The 16,494-nt window shown below is 44.8% G+C and overlaps 1 protein-coding gene across 4 annotated transcripts in view; it reads left to right on the top strand.

Moving 5' to 3' along the window:
* Nucleotides 1-16,494, top strand: part of LOC115149113 (neurofibromin) — a 70,337-nt gene that overhangs the window by 20,835 nt on the left and 33,008 nt on the right. For all 4 annotated transcript variants that reach the window (XM_029691643.1, XM_029691645.1, XM_029691644.1 and 1 more), the window contains exons 11-23: nt 3,927-4,001; nt 4,801-4,932; nt 11,438-11,572; nt 12,054-12,167; nt 12,255-12,334; nt 12,482-12,605; nt 12,826-13,072; nt 13,242-13,315; nt 13,438-13,521; nt 13,641-13,982; nt 14,088-14,227; nt 14,343-14,465; nt 14,710-14,793. In XM_029691643.1, coding sequence (XP_029547503.1) covers nt 3,927-4,001; nt 4,801-4,932; nt 11,438-11,572; nt 12,054-12,167; nt 12,255-12,334; nt 12,482-12,605; nt 12,826-13,072; nt 13,242-13,315; nt 13,438-13,521; nt 13,641-13,982; nt 14,088-14,227; nt 14,343-14,465; nt 14,710-14,793 — 1,754 coding nt within the window. The remainder of the gene's footprint in view (nt 1-3,926; nt 4,002-4,800; nt 4,933-11,437; nt 11,573-12,053; nt 12,168-12,254; nt 12,335-12,481; nt 12,606-12,825; nt 13,073-13,241; nt 13,316-13,437; nt 13,522-13,640; nt 13,983-14,087; nt 14,228-14,342; nt 14,466-14,709; nt 14,794-16,494) is intronic.

The raw sequence follows: 16,494 nt of genomic DNA, 5'->3' as shown, positions 1-16,494 counted from the left end.
AAGCATTTTTCTACGGCTGGCCATGCTTTCCACATAACTACCCCTACTGCATTCAACAGCACTGCACCCCCCACATCTACTTGCCCAAGCCTCCCCATTTCTCCTTCTCCCAAATCCATTCAGCTGATGTTCTGAAAGAGCTGCAAAATCTGGACCCCTACAAATCAGCTGGGCTTGACAATCTGGACCCTTTCTTTCTAAAATTATCTGCCGAAATTATTGCAACCCCTATTACTAGCCTGTTCAACCTCTCTTTCGTGTCGTCTGAGATTCCCATAGATTGGAAAGCAGCTGCTGTCACCCCCCTCTTCAAAGGAGGTGACACTCTCGACCCAAATTGCTACAGACCTATATCCATCCTACCCTGCCTTTCTAAGGTCTTCGAAAGCCTAGTCAACAAACAGATTACCGACCATTTCGAATCCCACCGCACCCTCTCCGCTATGCAATCTGGTTTCAGAGCTGGTCATGGATGCACCTCAGCCACGCTCAAGGTCCTAAACGACATCGTAACCGCCATCGATAAGAAACAATACTGTGCTGCCGTTTTCATTGACCTGGCCAAAGCTTTTGACTCTGTTAATCACCACATCCTCATCGGCAGACTCAATAGCCTTGGTTTCTCAAACGATTGCGTCGCCTGGTTCACCAACTACTTCTCTGACAGAGTTCAGTGTGTCAAATCGGAGGGCCTGCTGTCCGGACCTCTGGCAGTCTCAATGGGGGTACCACAGGGTTCAATTCTTGGGCCAACTCTTTTCTCTGTATACATCAATGATGTCGCTCTTGCTGCTGGTGAATCTCTGATCCACCTCTACGCAGACGACACCATTCTGTATACTTCTGGCCCTTCTTTGGACACTGTGTTAACAACCCTCCAGACGAGCTTCAACGCCATTCAACTCTCCTTCCGTGGTCTCCAACTGCTCCTAAACACAAGTAAAACTAAATGCATGCTCTTCAATCGATCGCTGCCTGCACATGCCCGCCTGTCCAGCATCACTTCTCTGGACGGTTCTAACTTAGAATTTGTGGACAACTACAAATACCTAGGTGTCTGGTTAGACTGTAAACTCTCCTTCCAGACTCACATCAATCATCTCCAATCCAAAGCTAAATCTAGAATTGGCTTCCTATTTCGCAACAAAGCATCCTTCACTCATCCTGCCAAACATACCCTCGTAAAACTGACCATCCTACCAATCCTCGACTTCGGCGATGTCATTTACAAAATAGCCTCCAATACCCTACTCAACAAGCTGGATGCAGTCTATCACAGTGCCATCCGTTTTGTCACCAAAGCCCCATATACTACCCACCACTGCGACCTGTACGCTCTCGTTGGCTGGCCTTCGCTACATAATCGTCGCCAAACACATTGGCTCCAGGTCATCTACAAGACCCTGCTAGGTAAAGTCCCCCCTTATCTCCGCTCACTGGTCACCATAGCAGCACCCACCTGTAGCACGCGCTCCAGCAGGTATATCTCTCTGGTCACCCCTAAAGCCAACTCCTCCTTTGGTCGTCTCTCCTTCCAGTTCTCTGCTGCCAATGACTGGAACGAACTACAAAAATCTCTGAAACTGGAAACACTTATCTCCCTCACTAGCTTTAAGCACCAGCTATCAGAGCAGTTCCCAGATCACTGCACCTGTACATAGCCCATCTATAATTTAGCCCAAACTACTACCTCTTCCCCTACTGTATTTATTTATTTTATTTATTTTGCTCCTTTGCACCATATTATTTATATTTTAACTTTGAACTTTCTTCAAACTACAAATCTACCATTCCAGTGTTTTACTTGCTATACTTTATTTACTTTGCCACCATGGCCTTTTTTTTTTGCCTTTACCTCCCTTATCTCACATCATTTGCTCACATTGTATATAGTCTTATTTCTTTTCTACTACTTCATTGATTGTATGTTGTTTTACTCCATGTGTAACTCTGTGTTTTTGTATGTTGTCGAACTGCTTTGCTTTATCTTGGCCAGGTCGCAATTGTAAATGAGAACTTGTTCTCAACTTGCCTACCTGGTTAAATAAAGGTGAAATAAATTTTTTTTTTTTTTAAATCACGGCTAGCTAATTTGACACTCGCCAACTTCGGGGTCACCTAAACTCAGAATTACGATTTAGAAAAATTGGATTACCTTTGCTGTTCTTCGTCAGAATGCACTCCCAGGACTGTTACTTCTACAACAAATGTTGTTTTTGTTCCAAATATTCCATAGTTATGTGCAAATACCCCCGTTTTGTTCGTGCGTTCAGGTCACTATACAAAGGGTAACGCGCGAGCGCATTTGGAGACAATAAATTTCAAAATGTTCCATTACCGTACTTAGAAGCATGTCAAACGCTGTTTAGAATCAATTTTTATGGTATTTTTCTCGTAAAATAGCGATAATATTCCAACCGGACAATACTGTATTCATTCAAAGAGGAAAATAAAAAATGGAGAGGTCTCGTGAACGTGCATTTCCATTCCCTTTGTCCTCAGGCAGACCACTGACAAACTGAGTTACTATACTTTGCCCAGAGACAGGAGATGCCCCAATCCGCTTTCTGGCGGCTTTAGAGAGCCAATGGAAGCCTTAGAAAGTGCAACATAACCCCACGGATACTGTAGTTTCGATAGACAAGCAAAAGGAGAACTACAAAATCGCAGACAGGCCACTTCCTACTTGGAATCTTCTCAGGTTTTTGCCTGCCATATGAGTTCTGTTATACTCACAGACACCATTCAAACACTTTTAGAAACTTTAGAGTGTTTTCTATCCAAATCTACGAATAATATGCATATTCTCATTTCTGGGCAAGAGTAGTAACCAGTTTAAATCGGGTACGTTTTTTTTATCCGGCCGTGAAAATACTGCCCCCTAGCCCAGACAGGTTAAGCGGGCATTGTGTCAAGAAGCAGTGTGGCTTGGTTGGGTCGTGTTTCGGAGGATGCATGCCTCTCGACCATCGCTTCGCCCGAGTCCATACGGGAGTTGCAGCGATGAGACAAGACTTTAACTACCAATTGGATACCATGAAATTGGGGAGAAAAGGGGGTAGAACATTTTTTTTATTGGGACAGTTAACTCTTTATCCACAATATAGCAGGGGGTGTAAAGCCATAACACATACGTTTTTCCATCAGCAGACTATGATCGATGATGTCAAAAGCCGCACTGAGGTCTAACAAAACAGCTCCCACAATCTTTTTAGCATAAATTTCTCTCAGCCAATCAATCATCATTCTTCAGTCATTTGTGTAAGTGCCGTGTTTGTTGAATGTCCTTCGCTTTAAGTGTGCTTACAGTAAAATAGCATCTGGTCAAACACAATTTTTTCCAAATGTTTACTAAGGGTTGGTAACAAGCTGATTGGTTGGCTATTTGAGCGAGTAAAGGGGGGCTTTACTATTCTTGGGTAACATAATTACTTTTGCTTTCCTCCAGGCACACTCTAGGCTTAGATTGAAGATATGGCAAATAGAGGAGGGCCAATATCGTCCGTTATTATCCTCAGTAATTTTCCATCCAAGTTGTCAGACCCCAGTGGCTTATTGTTGAAAGACAACAATAGTTTTTTCACTTCTTCCACACTCACTTTACGGAATTCAAAATTACAATGCTTGTTTTTCATAATTTGATCAGTTATACTTGGATGTGTAATGCCGCATTTGTTGCTGGCATGCCATGCCTAAGTTTGCTAATCTTGCCAATGGAAAAATCATTAAAGTAATTGGCAATATCAGTGGGTTTTGTGATGAATGAGCCATCTGATTCAGTCAATGATGGAGCTGAGTTTTGGAGTATAGTATTTCATAGAAATGGTTGTTGATGCACACTTTTTAACCACATACTGGTGTGTTGAAGTAAGGACTCTGATCTATGGTTAATCTCTCTCTCTTTATTTTTCTCCTCCATTTTTCAGGTCTGCCTGGCCTCATCCTCCCCTCCCACCTTCCACTTCGTCCTGGTCAACTCCCTACACAGAATCATCACCAATGTAAGTGTGTGTTCTCATGGCCCAACATGGGGTTAAGGGATCAATCAACACACCAAATGCCAATGTCCAGTGCCACTATATAAAGTGGCCAATGCTGTGTGTGCACACAGTGCATGTCTAGAATGACCAGTGGTAACCTTATCTGTGGTGACTTTGTGTAGATGATGTCACTACTGTATACACTGGGCTGGCTCTATTACCCAGCCATTAGATGGACTACCATCTCACTCTGGATGAGCCATGCAGGGAGAGGAAGTGCTGCAGACACTCATGTGGTTTATGTGTGTGTGTGTTTGTGTGTTTCAATAGGAAGTGCCTGAGGGAAGATTTCATACAGAGACCCTTTTATTAGCTCTCCATGTGCCTGGGAGACTGTGTGTGAGGGAGTGAGAGTATGACTGGTCTCTCTCTCACCCCCCTCACGCAAAGCACTTCCTGTCTGTGAGCAGAAGTCAGAGGCTGCTTTTGTTCTTGCATGTCTCTGTCTGTCTGGGTTGGTGGGTGGGTAACAGAGAGTAGGAGAGTACAGCCGCCATCTTTCTCCCCTCCAGGCAAACTGGAGAAGTCCCATCTCTCCACCCTAACAAATGCTACTGGGCTGAAGGCCCTATGTCATTTTGTGAATGAGTTTCGATTGGGATAAGTCTCAACACCCACTATTACTATTTAACCTACAGGCCGTGTATTATCCAAGTCTCTCTATAGGATTACATTTCTGTTTCAAATGTTTTATAATGAAGCCTACAGTAGGTTTGTTTACAGGATTGAGTTTAACCCTCTGTCCATTCCTTTGCTGCAGTCTCCATTGGACTGGTGGCCTAAGATTGATGCGGTGTACTGCTACTCTGGAGAGCTGAGGATCATGGTTTCTGAGACGCTGGGCCACGTGATGAGGGGCTGCAGTACGCACGCTCCCCTCCGCATGACTCCGGTAAGACACACACACACACACACAACAAAAACATACTCAACAAACCCAAAATATTACCGGTGTGTGAGTGTGCATGATTGTTATTTTTATGAATGGGCCATGTTGGGATGAGATGTTATTCAATGCCAGACTGCAGTGTCCGTGTTTGGTTTTACAGTGGAGAGCAGGATCTCCCACCCCCCACCAAGATACTCTTTCTTTTTTTTTCCCCACTCCAAATACAAACTTATACATACAAACAACAACTTACAGACGCACTCAAACAGTGACTACATCTCCTCTGCCCAGACCCGTATGCTCACACCCCCATCCTTAGTGCATTATTGTTTGCCACTTGGCCTTAAATTGTACCAATTTGTATTTCGTGGTCGTCCATGCTTTTTTAATAATAAATCATTCAATTTGTCCATTGTGTTCATGATGGCGGATTGATTGATTTCCAAGTTTTTAATATATATATTTTTTTCAAGATGAGTGATGAATCGTCCAGCTCATTGGGTAGCTCACTACAGCACTATATGCAATGTCATGAAATATGCAGACAGATTAAAAGTAAGTTTACATTGTAATACTTCTGACAGACAACTTTCTAGCTCCGTCCATACATTTTGGACTTCATAGCATTCCCAGAAAGCTGTTAGTTTTACACTTAACACATGACTCTGCTGTTGTGCTGTAGAGTTTTCTCTCTTGTATAATAAATTCTATACATTTACTTTATACTGGATTAAACAGATTTTCCTTAAGTGTAATTTTGTTACTTATGCTCCAACTTTCCCTCCATCTTGTGCTAACATCATTTGGTTCCAATAGTTTTTTTTTTCTAACTCAAATAAGATTCCTTCAAGGTTGCTCTGATGTCGAAAAGATTTCAAATCGAAACGTTTTGATACACTATTGACGAAAAGTATGTGAATGCCTGCTTGTCGAACATCTCATTCCAAAATCTTGGGTATTAATATGGAGTTGGTCCCCCCTTTGCTGCTATAACAGCCTCCACTCACTAGATGTTGGAACATAGCTGCGGGGACTCCATTCAGCCACAAGGGCATTAGTGAGGTCAGGCACTGATGTTGGGCGATTAGGTCTGGCTTGCATTCGGCATTCCAATTCATCCCAAAGGTGTTCGATGGGGTTGAGGACAGGGCTCTGTGCAGGCCAGTCTAGTTCTTCCACACCGATCTCGACAAACCATTTCCGTATGGACTTCGCTTTGTCCACGGGGGCATTGTCATGCTGAAACAGGAAAGCGCCTTCCACAAAGTTGGAAGCATAGAATTATCTAGAACAGTGGTTCCCATATTTATTTTTATAGTCCCGTACCCCTTCAAACATTCAACCACCAGCTGCGTACCCCCTCTAGCACCAGGGTCAGCGCACTCTCAAATTTAGTTTTTTGTTATCATTGTAAGCCTGCCACACACACACACACACACACACACACACACACACACACACACACACACACACACACACTATACAATACATTTATTAAACATAAGAATGAGTGTGAGTTTTTGTCACAACCCGGCTCGTGGGAAGTGACAGAGCTCTTTTAGGACCAGGGCACAAATAATAATATAATAATAATCAATGATTTTGCTCTTTATTTAGCCATCTTACATATAAAACTTTATTTGTTAATTGAAAAGTGTGAATAACTCACTACCAGTTAATGAGAAGGGTGTGCTTGAAAGGATGCACATAACTCTGCAATGTTGGGTTGGAGAAAGTCTCAGTCTTAAATCATTTTCTACACACAGTCTGTGCCTGTATTTAGTTTTCATGCTAGTGAGGGCCGAGAATCCACACACTGTAGGTACGTGGTTGCAAAGGGCATCAGTGTCTTAACAGCGCGATTTGCCAAGGCATGAAACTCTGAGCGTAGTCCAATCCAGAAATCTGGCAGTGGCTTCTGATTAAATTACATTTTCACAGAACCGCTTGTTGCAATTTCGATGAGGCTCTCTTGTTCAGATATCGGTAAGTGGACTGGAGGCAGGGCATGAAAGGGATAACCAATTCAGTTGTTTGGGAAGGTACCTGCGTAATTGCACACCCAACTCACTCAGGTGCTTCGCTATATCACATTTGACATTGTCCGTAAGCTTGAGTTCATTTGCACACAAAAAAATCACACAATGATGGAAAGACCTGTGTGTTGTCCAACTTCTTAATCAGCCTCAATTTTGTCCCGCACATTGAATATAAATGGACTGTTTGAAAATGTGAATACATTTTTATTTGGTGTACCCTCGACGGCATTGCGCGTACCTCCATACCCAGTTTGGGAATGCCTGGTCTAGAATGTCACTGTATGCTGTAGCATTAAGATTTCCCTTCACTGGAACTAAGGGGCCTAGCCCGGACCATGAAAATAGCCCCAGACCATTGTTTCTCCTCCATCAAACTTTACAGTTGGCGTTATGCATTGGGGCAAGTAGTATTCTCCTGGCATCCCCGAACCTAGATTCGTCTGTCAGACTGCCAGATGGTGAAGTGTGATTCATCACTCCAGCCGACGCTTGGCATTGTGCATGGTGATCTTAGGCTTGTGTGCTGCTGCTTGGGCATGGAAACCCATTTCAGTTCTTGTGCTGACGTTGCATCCAGAAGCAGTTTGGAACTCGGTAATGAGTGTTGCAACCAAGGACAGATGATTTATAAATGTTACATGCTTCAACACTCAGCGGTCCCGTTCTGAGTTTGTGTGGCCTACCACTTCGCGGCTGAGCCGTTGTTGCTCCTAAACGTTTCCCCTTCACAATAACAGCACTTACAGTTGACTGGGGCAGCTCTAGCAGGGCAGAAATTTGACGAACTGACTTGTTGGAAAGGTGCCATTGTATGACGGTGCCACGTTGAAAGTCACTGAGCTTTTCAGGACGGCCATTATACTGCCAATGTTTGTCTATGGAGATTGTATGGCTGTATGCTCGATTTTATACACCTGTCAGCAACAGGTGTGACTGAAATAGCCGAATCCACTAATTTGAAAGGATGTCCACATACTTTTGGCCATATAGTGAATATGTCGCCAGTAAAAGCCTTGGGTAGGGAGTTCAAACAATTCCAAGTCTGGGAGTTTAAAACCACCCTCGGACTTAGATGATGTAAAACTTTCCTTTTTATTCTATGAATTTTATTTGCCCACGTTAAGTCTTATGACCGAGTATACTTTTTTAAAGAATGTCTTCGGTGGAGTAGTTGGTATTACAGAAAGTAAATACAAAAAGCCATGCCATTCTTATTTTTATTTATGGAATGCATTTCAATTAACAGGTGTGCCTTGTTAAAAAAAAAAAAGGTGTGGAATTTCTTTCCTTCTTAATGTGTTTGAGCCAATCAGTTATGTTGTGACAAGGTAGGGATGGGTATACAGATGATAGCTCTTATTTTGTAAAAGACTAAACCCATATTATGGCAAGAACAGCTCAAATGAGCAAAGAGAAACGACAGTCCATCATTACTTTAAGACATGAAGGTCAGTCAATCTGGAAAATTTCAAGAACTTTGAAAGTTTCTTCAAGTGCAGTCGCAAAAACCATCAAGCGCTATGATGAAACTGGTTCTCATGAGGGCCGCCACAGGAAAGGAAGACCCAAAGTTACCTCTGCTGCAGAGGATATGTTCATTAGAGTTAACTGCACCTCAGATTGCAGCCCAAATAAATGCGTCACAGAGTTCAAGTAACAGACAAATCTCAACTTCAACTGTTCAGAGACTGCGTCAATCAGGCCTTCATGGTCGAATGCTGCAAAGAAACCACTACTAAAGGACACCAATAAGAAGAAGAGACATGCTTGGGCCAAGAAACACGAGCAATGGACATTAGACCAGTGGAAAACTGTCCTTTGGTCTGATGAGTCCAAATTAGAGATTTTTGGTTCCAACCGCCGTGTCTTTGTGAGACGCAGAGTTGGTGAACGGATGATCTCAGCATGTGTGGCTCCCACCGTGAAGCATGGAGGATGTGTGGGGGTGCTTTGCTGGTGTCACTGTCTGTGATTTATTTAGAATTCAAGGCACACTTAACCAGCATGGCTACCACAGCATTCCTCAGCGATACTCCATCCCATCTGGTTTGCGCTTAGTGGGACTAACAGGACAATGACCCAACACACCTCCAGGCTGTGTAAGGGCTATTTGACCAAGAAGGAGAGTGATGGAGTGCTGCATCAGATGAGCTGGCCTCCACAATCACCTGACCTCAACCCAATTGAGATGGTTTGGGATGAGTTGGACCTCAGAGTGAAGGAAAAGCAGCCAACAAGTGCTCAGCATATGTGGGAACTCCTTCAAGACTGTTGGCTTCACCTGGAATGCTTTTCCAAGAGTATGCAAATCTGTCATCATGGCAAAGAATGGCTACTTTGAAGAATCTCAAATCTAAATTATATTTAGATTAAACACTTTTTTGTTGTTGGTTACTACATGATTCCATATGTGTTATTTCATAGTTTTGATATCACTATTATTCTGCAATGTAGAAAATAGTAAAAATATAGAAAAACCCTTGAATGAGTAGGTGTGTCCAAACTTTTGACTGGTACTGTATATAAATCTGATAACTCTCTTGATAACCATCTTTGATAACCACTCACTTCCCTGTCATTTTGTGTGTGCGCGTGTCATCTCGCTCATGTCTGTGTGTTTGGTCTACTCATCTCATGGAGGTGAAGGACGGCAGAGGGAACTCTCTGACATCATTGACTCGGTGGTGCTTCTTTGTCTTCTGCTTATTTTCTCTTTTCATATTGCCCCGTTCTTTCCTTCTCCTCCTTCATTTTCTTTGACCTGGCTGCTGCCGCCCACTCACTCAGATGCCAACCTGTCACAGTCACTGTTTTGCATGGCAGTGGGCGTCTGTTGCTGTAAGTATAACTGCCACCCCTACCACTCCCCACGCTTCCTCCTTCCGACTCCTCTGCAGCTGACCTCTAACCCCTGACCCCACCCTCAGGCTACCACAGATAAGAGAGAGCCCCTGTCGTCCTCCACCTCTGTGCTCTGGTTGAAGTGAGCCTGCGTCCGACTCCTCCCTCCACTCCATCTCATCTGTATGCTAAGCTAGCTCCTGGCGCATGCTTCTCAGTCTGTTAGTGCTGAGTGATTGGTAGTGCTTTTTGAGGTCGTTTCGGTTATAAAAAAATAATCACGGTTTTTGATTTCCGTTCAAATATAATTCAACATTAAATGCACTATACATTATGTGGATTGAATGCTGTAACAAAACAGAATACAACAATTAATAAAAGGCCAATGATGTTAGGGACCATTACTGCTTATTAACCATTTATTCACATTACTTTAAAATTCTTCAGTTGTGTGTTACATTTGTTTTATTTGATTACTTTATTATTTAGTTCCAAGTCATCATTTCATCTCTATAGATCTGCTGCTTATGCTGTCTGACAAAATCACTATTTTAGTAGTTCAAAGTTAATGAGGCATACTTTTATTACTGCTGAATACCAACTATCAATCACTTAGATCTTGTATTTTCAGGTAGATGACTCACAAAGCAACTGCTCTCTGTCTCGCACGTTCTTCTCTCCCTCAGTGTCTGCCCCACACAGACCGGACAAATAGGCACGCAATGGATTATGGTCAGTGTAGTTAATTACCACGTTTTCTGCGCTAAACCATGTGGAACATTGGCCTCATTGGCCTAAAACTCTACTAAATCTCCCAGTTCAGGCTTGATCTGATTTATCTGTAGAGAAACTGCACATTGAGCTCACAGAAAAAAAACGGAACAAATAGAAGTTAAAGTAATTGAACAAATGTTGGTCAGTTAGTTGTTTTAAAAAAGAAAAACAACAGACTTGTTGGTTTATTGCTCAGCACTACAGCCTGTTGAGGCTGAGTCCTACTTGCACTCTCACTAATACTTTGGATTGTTCATCGTCTTTATTTGAACTCCTAAATGGAGGATTTTAATATAATCACAGCGTTGATATGCCTTCAAACTAGGTTCTATGGATGGCTACTTGGTTGTGTTTATCACCTGTGAACGAATGAGATGCCTATAGATTGTGTTGGTGCATAGTTGAATATTTCCTTCAAACACCACTAGAATGCTATTTCCTCATCCATAATTCCTGATTGCAGTGTCCTGGTGTTTGTGTGTGGGCCTGACTCCCTCATGGTGGCCAGCCCATGATGGTTTAGGCATGGCCCCTTAGGCTCCTGTCTGTTTGTCCACCTCCTGTTTCATGGCCCACCAATGAAGGGCACTAATGAAACAGTGTCTCTCTCTCTTGCCCCCTGTTTGACCCCTGATTCCTTCTCTCCTGGTGGCTCTCCTGATCCCTGTGCGCTGGGTCACTGTTGCTCGGAGGGTGGGAACTTGTTTGTCTGATTATAGTAGAGATACTCTGCATCTGTTTCTCCCTCTCCTCTACTTAATTTTTCCATGTTTACCTTGATCTTTTCTATCACTCTCCTCATCTTAAATGAATGCTCCTGCTAATGGCTAGTCTCTACTGTTCGTTTCCTTCAGAGTCTGACCTTCAAGGAGAAGATGACCAGTCTGAAGTTCAAGGAGAAGACCACAGACCTGGACACGCGTAGCCACAAGTACCTTCTGCTGGCTCTCGTCAAGCTCATCCATGCTGACCCCAAACTCATGCTACATGTTAGTGTTTGCTCTGTTTACTTTAGGACTCCTGGACAGAAATAATGTGTATTTTGCTGTTTGAGGATGGCTGTGTAACACAGTAGTTGTACTTATCCTTTAATTCTACATTTGTTGTGTTGGATTAAGCGATTTATCATTGTTAATTCCACTTGCCGGGTTAGATTTAGACAAATTAGCGAAGTGTTAGGTTAGAGACTTGTTAGAAAGTCTTAGGGCTCGAACACACCAATAGCGTTTTCCTGCCGAGAGTACTTGCAAACCGATTTTTACATGTAGAATTGTGTGAAAATGTCAGACATCAACAGCACACTCAACAATCGGTAGACGAACGGGAGATCCACATTCGGTGAAATGTGTGCCACCCTTTTGAACTGGTTTGAGATTTGCAAAGACTTTTAGGCAGACTAGACCGGGAAAGCCACTCTTAGCATGTTTGTACATTGCTGTGTAGTTGTTTACGTGTTTGTGTGTGTGTCAGAACCCAGGTAAGCAGGGTCAGGAGATCCAGAGCAGTACAGCAGAGCTGATCACCGGCTTGGTGCAGCTGGTGCCTCTGGCCAACATGGGAGAGTGTTCACAGGAGGCCATGGAGGTGAGCCCCATCTCTCTTTTTCTCCAGTATGGTTCCATTTTGCCACAGTAGCTAAAACATACTCCTCCTGTTTTCTTCCTTTTATAGGCCCTCTTGGTCCTGCATCAACCTGAGGCCATAGAGCTGTGGAACCCAGATGCTCCCATTGAAACCTTCTGGGACATCAGGTAGCCTCAGCCCTCCTTTTTATCTACCTTTTTTATAGATGTTCTCTTACCTTAGATGCCAGGTAAAATTGAGTGTTCATTGATGCTAATTGGTTAGTACAGATGGAGGCCACCAGTTTGACTGTGATTGGCTGTTGTACCCTACAGTTCCCAGGTGCTCTTCTTCATCTGTAAGAAGCTGGTTGGACACCAGATGATCAACAGTACAGAGATCCTTAAGTGGCTGAGGGAGATCCTCATCTGCAGGAACAAGTTCCTCCTCAGGAACAAGGTGAGCCACAGCGTTGTGGGTTTTGTAGTCCTTATACCTGTGGGTCTCATCCAGGAGGGCACAAGGTTATAGAATGTTCAGAATTATATTTAGGCATATTTGTCTTTTTGAGTAAAGCAAAAAGATAGCTCTATGCATGACATGTTGTATATAACATTCAGAATCCCCTCCTGAAAAATCTCCATTGTTGTAACCCTTCGGTCCTGTCTTCCTCCCCCAGGAGCGGGCCACGGTGGGCAGTGGCATCCCCATCTGCAGACAGGCCCAGACTAAGCTGGAGGTCTGTCTCTACATGTTCCTGTGGAGCCCTGACATGGAGGCCGTTCTGGTGGCCATGTCCTGCTTCAGACACCTCTGTGAGGAGGCTGAGGTCCGCTGTGGAGTGGACGAGGTCCCGGTCCAGACCATCCTGCCCAACTACAACACCTTCATCGAGTTTGCCTCCGTCAGCAACATGATGTCCACAGGTTAGTAGTGAATGAACGCGCTAATGACCTATAACCTGGAGTTTCTTATGGTGTATAGACAGAGTACCACCTCTAGAGGGCAGTCACAGCATGAGAGCTCAGCAGGTTATGACGTCGGGGCTGTCTGAGAGGCCAAGGCTCCTGTCATGCTGTGTTTGTGTGTTTTCAGGCCGGTCAGCCCTGCAGAAGAGAGTGATGGCTCTGTTGAGGAGGATCGAACATCCTACTGCAGGAAACACAGAAGTGAGAGTGGCCTGCTGCTGTGTTCCTGTTCATACCCTGATGCTTCAATATGGAAGGATGTTTGTGAAGCACGATATTCACATCAACTCAACATTTGTTTTGTTTTATAATCTTCCCCATAGGCATGGGAAGACACGCATGCAAAATGGGAGCAGGCGACCAAATTAATCCTCACCCATCCCAAAACTAAGCTAGAGGATGGCCAGGTAAGCAGACATCTATTAGCCTGTTCTTATGCATTCTCCTTACGCACATCAAAATACACTTCACAAATGATTTGGTTGTGGAATGATGTTGTCCCTCTGTTGCTCCTATCTGTGTCCAGGAGTGGATCAACATGACTGGCTTCCTGTGTGCTCTGGGGGGGGTGTGTCTGCAGCAGCGCAGCGCACCAGGCCTGGCCACCTACAGCCCCCCCATGGGGCCTCTCAGTGAGAGGAAGGGCTCCATGATCTCCATGGGCTCCTGTGAGGGGAACACGGAGACGCCCCTGGGCCGCTTCCTGGACCGCCTGCTGTCCCTCATGGTTTGCAGCCATGAAAAGGGTGTTCAGATCCGGACCAATGTTAAGGATCTGGTGGGCCTGGAGCTCAGCCCAGCTCTCTACCCCATGCTCTTCAACAAATTGAAGAACAGCATCAGCCGCTTCTTCGACGCACAGGGGCCGGTGAGAGGAACACATACACATGTACAGTGAAAAGGGTTGTACCTGTAAATCCAAAGACACTGTTAACCTGTGTGGTAAAATGTCAAATTGTTTGTATCTGTTTAGGTTCCCATCAATGACACTAACACCCAGTTTGTGGAGCAGACCATCGCCATCATGAAGAACCTACTGGACAACCACACTGAGGGCAGCTCAGAGCACCTGGGACAGGCCAGCATAGAGACCATGATGCTGAACCTGGTCAGGTAAAAGCCTTCGCTCCTCTCCTCCATGGCGTGCTGACCCTGGACTATGAGACCGTTGGTGCTGTGAGCACACTGCCCACTCTTATTCTCCCCATGCCCTGTGTTGTGTTGGCAGGTACGTGCGTATCCTGGGCAACATGGTGCATGCCATCCAGATGAAGACCAAGCTGTGCCAACTGGTGGAGGTGATGATGGAGAGACGAGACGACCTGTCCTTCTGCCAGGAGATGAAGTTCAGGTAAGCGATCGAGACGACCTATCCTTCTGCCAAGAGACAAAGTTCAGGTGAGAGATCGAGACGACCTGGCCTTCTGCCAAGAGATAAAGTTCAGGTGAGAATGTCCTCCTGGAGTCTAGACTGTCAGGCAAACATGTTCTGTACTGTCCAGGTTTACCGCAACATATCAACTGATACAGAGTAATACAAAGACCATGACATTGCGTTTACATACAGTCAATTAATGTCTGTTTGTCCTTGGCAGGAATAAGATGGTGGAGTACCTAACAGACTGGGTGATGGGCACCTCAAACCAGGCGGCTGATGATGATGTAAAGTGTCTTACCAGGTACTGTACTACTGCCCCCCCCCCCCCTTCTTGACTGCAAGCCTGGACAAGCTCACTGAGGGGAGTGAGCCTCTAGGTCATACACTCCCCCAGGTTAGGTGCTACATCAGAGATGACATACAATGGTTCCAGACACTACCCCACATAGCTTTTCTCAGACCTTATCTCCCCCAAGGAGGTAGTGACTGGCTCACAGACATTGTGGAGAAAAGTACATAGAACCAGAGACATGTGAACGACAAGCCTGACTTCTCCCCTCTCTGGGCCCCAGGTGACTAAGCCCCAGCTGAGGGAGGAAGTGCAACTGCCAACACCAGAGTCCGAAGGGATGCATTCTTATAACAAGCATATCATATAAGCATATTATGCAGATAAGACATCTTAATTAATTATGTTACCTAACTAATTCTGATTCTTCCGCCACAGTCCTCACAGTGACCGTACTTGCATATCCCAACAAGAAGCCATGAATTACAGGCACCAATCCGGACGCTTATAAGAAATCCTGCTATGCCTTGCGACAAACCATCAAACGGACAAAGCATCAATACAGGACTAAGATCGAATCCTACTACACCGGCTCTGACGCTCATCAGGATGTGGCAGGGCTTTCAAACTATCACGGATTACAAAGGGAAACCCAGCAGAGAGCTGTCCAGTGAAGCAAGCCTACCAGACCAGCTAAATGCCTTTTATGCTCGCTTCGAGGCAAGCAACACTGAACCATGCATGAGAGCACCAGCTGTTCTGGACGTCAGTGTGATCACGCTTGCTGTAGCCGATGTGAGTAAGACCTTTAAACACGTTAACATTCAGACGGATTACCAGGATGCGTAGTCAGAGCATAGGCTGACCATCTGGCAAGTGTCTTCACTGACTTTTTCAACGTCTTCCTGACCCAGTCTGTAATACCTACATGTTTCAAGAAGAACACCATAGTCCCTGTGTCCAAGAACGCCAACGTAACCTGTCTAAATGACTACCGCCCCATAGCACTCACATCTGTAGCCATGAAAGGCTCACATCAACACCATCATCCCAGAAACCCTGGACCCACTCCAATTTGCATACCCCTCAAACAGATCCACAGATGACACAATCTCTATTGCACTCTACACTGCCCTTTCCCACCTGGACAAAAGGAACACCTACTTGAGAATGCGGTTAATTGACTACAACTCAAAGTTCAACACCATAGTGCCCTCAAGCTCATCACTAAGCTAAGGACCCTGGGACTGAACACCTCCCTCTGCAACAGGATCCTGGACATCCTGACGGGCCACCCCATGTGGTCAGGTTAGGCAACAATACATTCGCTACACTGACCCTCAACACGGTGTCCCATCAGGGGTGCGTGCTTAGCCCCCTCCTGTACTCCCTGTTCACCCACGACTGCGTGGCCGCCCACGACTCCAATACAATCATCAAGTTTGCCGATGACACGATGGTGGTGGACCTGATCAACGACGATGAGACCACCTATAGGGAGGAGGTCAGAGAGACCTGGCAGTGAGGTGCCAGGACAACAACCTCTCCCTCAATGTCGGCAAGACAAAGGAACATCTGACCGCAAGATGCTATAGAGGGTAGTGCATACAGCCCAGTACATAACTGGGGTTGAACTCCAAGCCAAAAGTTAACCGACTAGCTACCTGTACGAAATTAACCAAATTGCTACCTGTACTAAATTAACCAAGTAGC

The sequence above is a fragment of the Salmo trutta genome, chromosome 15, assembly GCF_901001165.1.
Source record: "Salmo trutta chromosome 15, fSalTru1.1, whole genome shotgun sequence".
NCBI classification, from domain to species: domain Eukaryota; kingdom Metazoa; phylum Chordata; class Actinopteri; order Salmoniformes; family Salmonidae; genus Salmo; species Salmo trutta.
The sequence above is the reverse complement of the archived record's forward strand: the minus strand, read 5'-3'. Positions and strand labels throughout refer to the sequence as shown.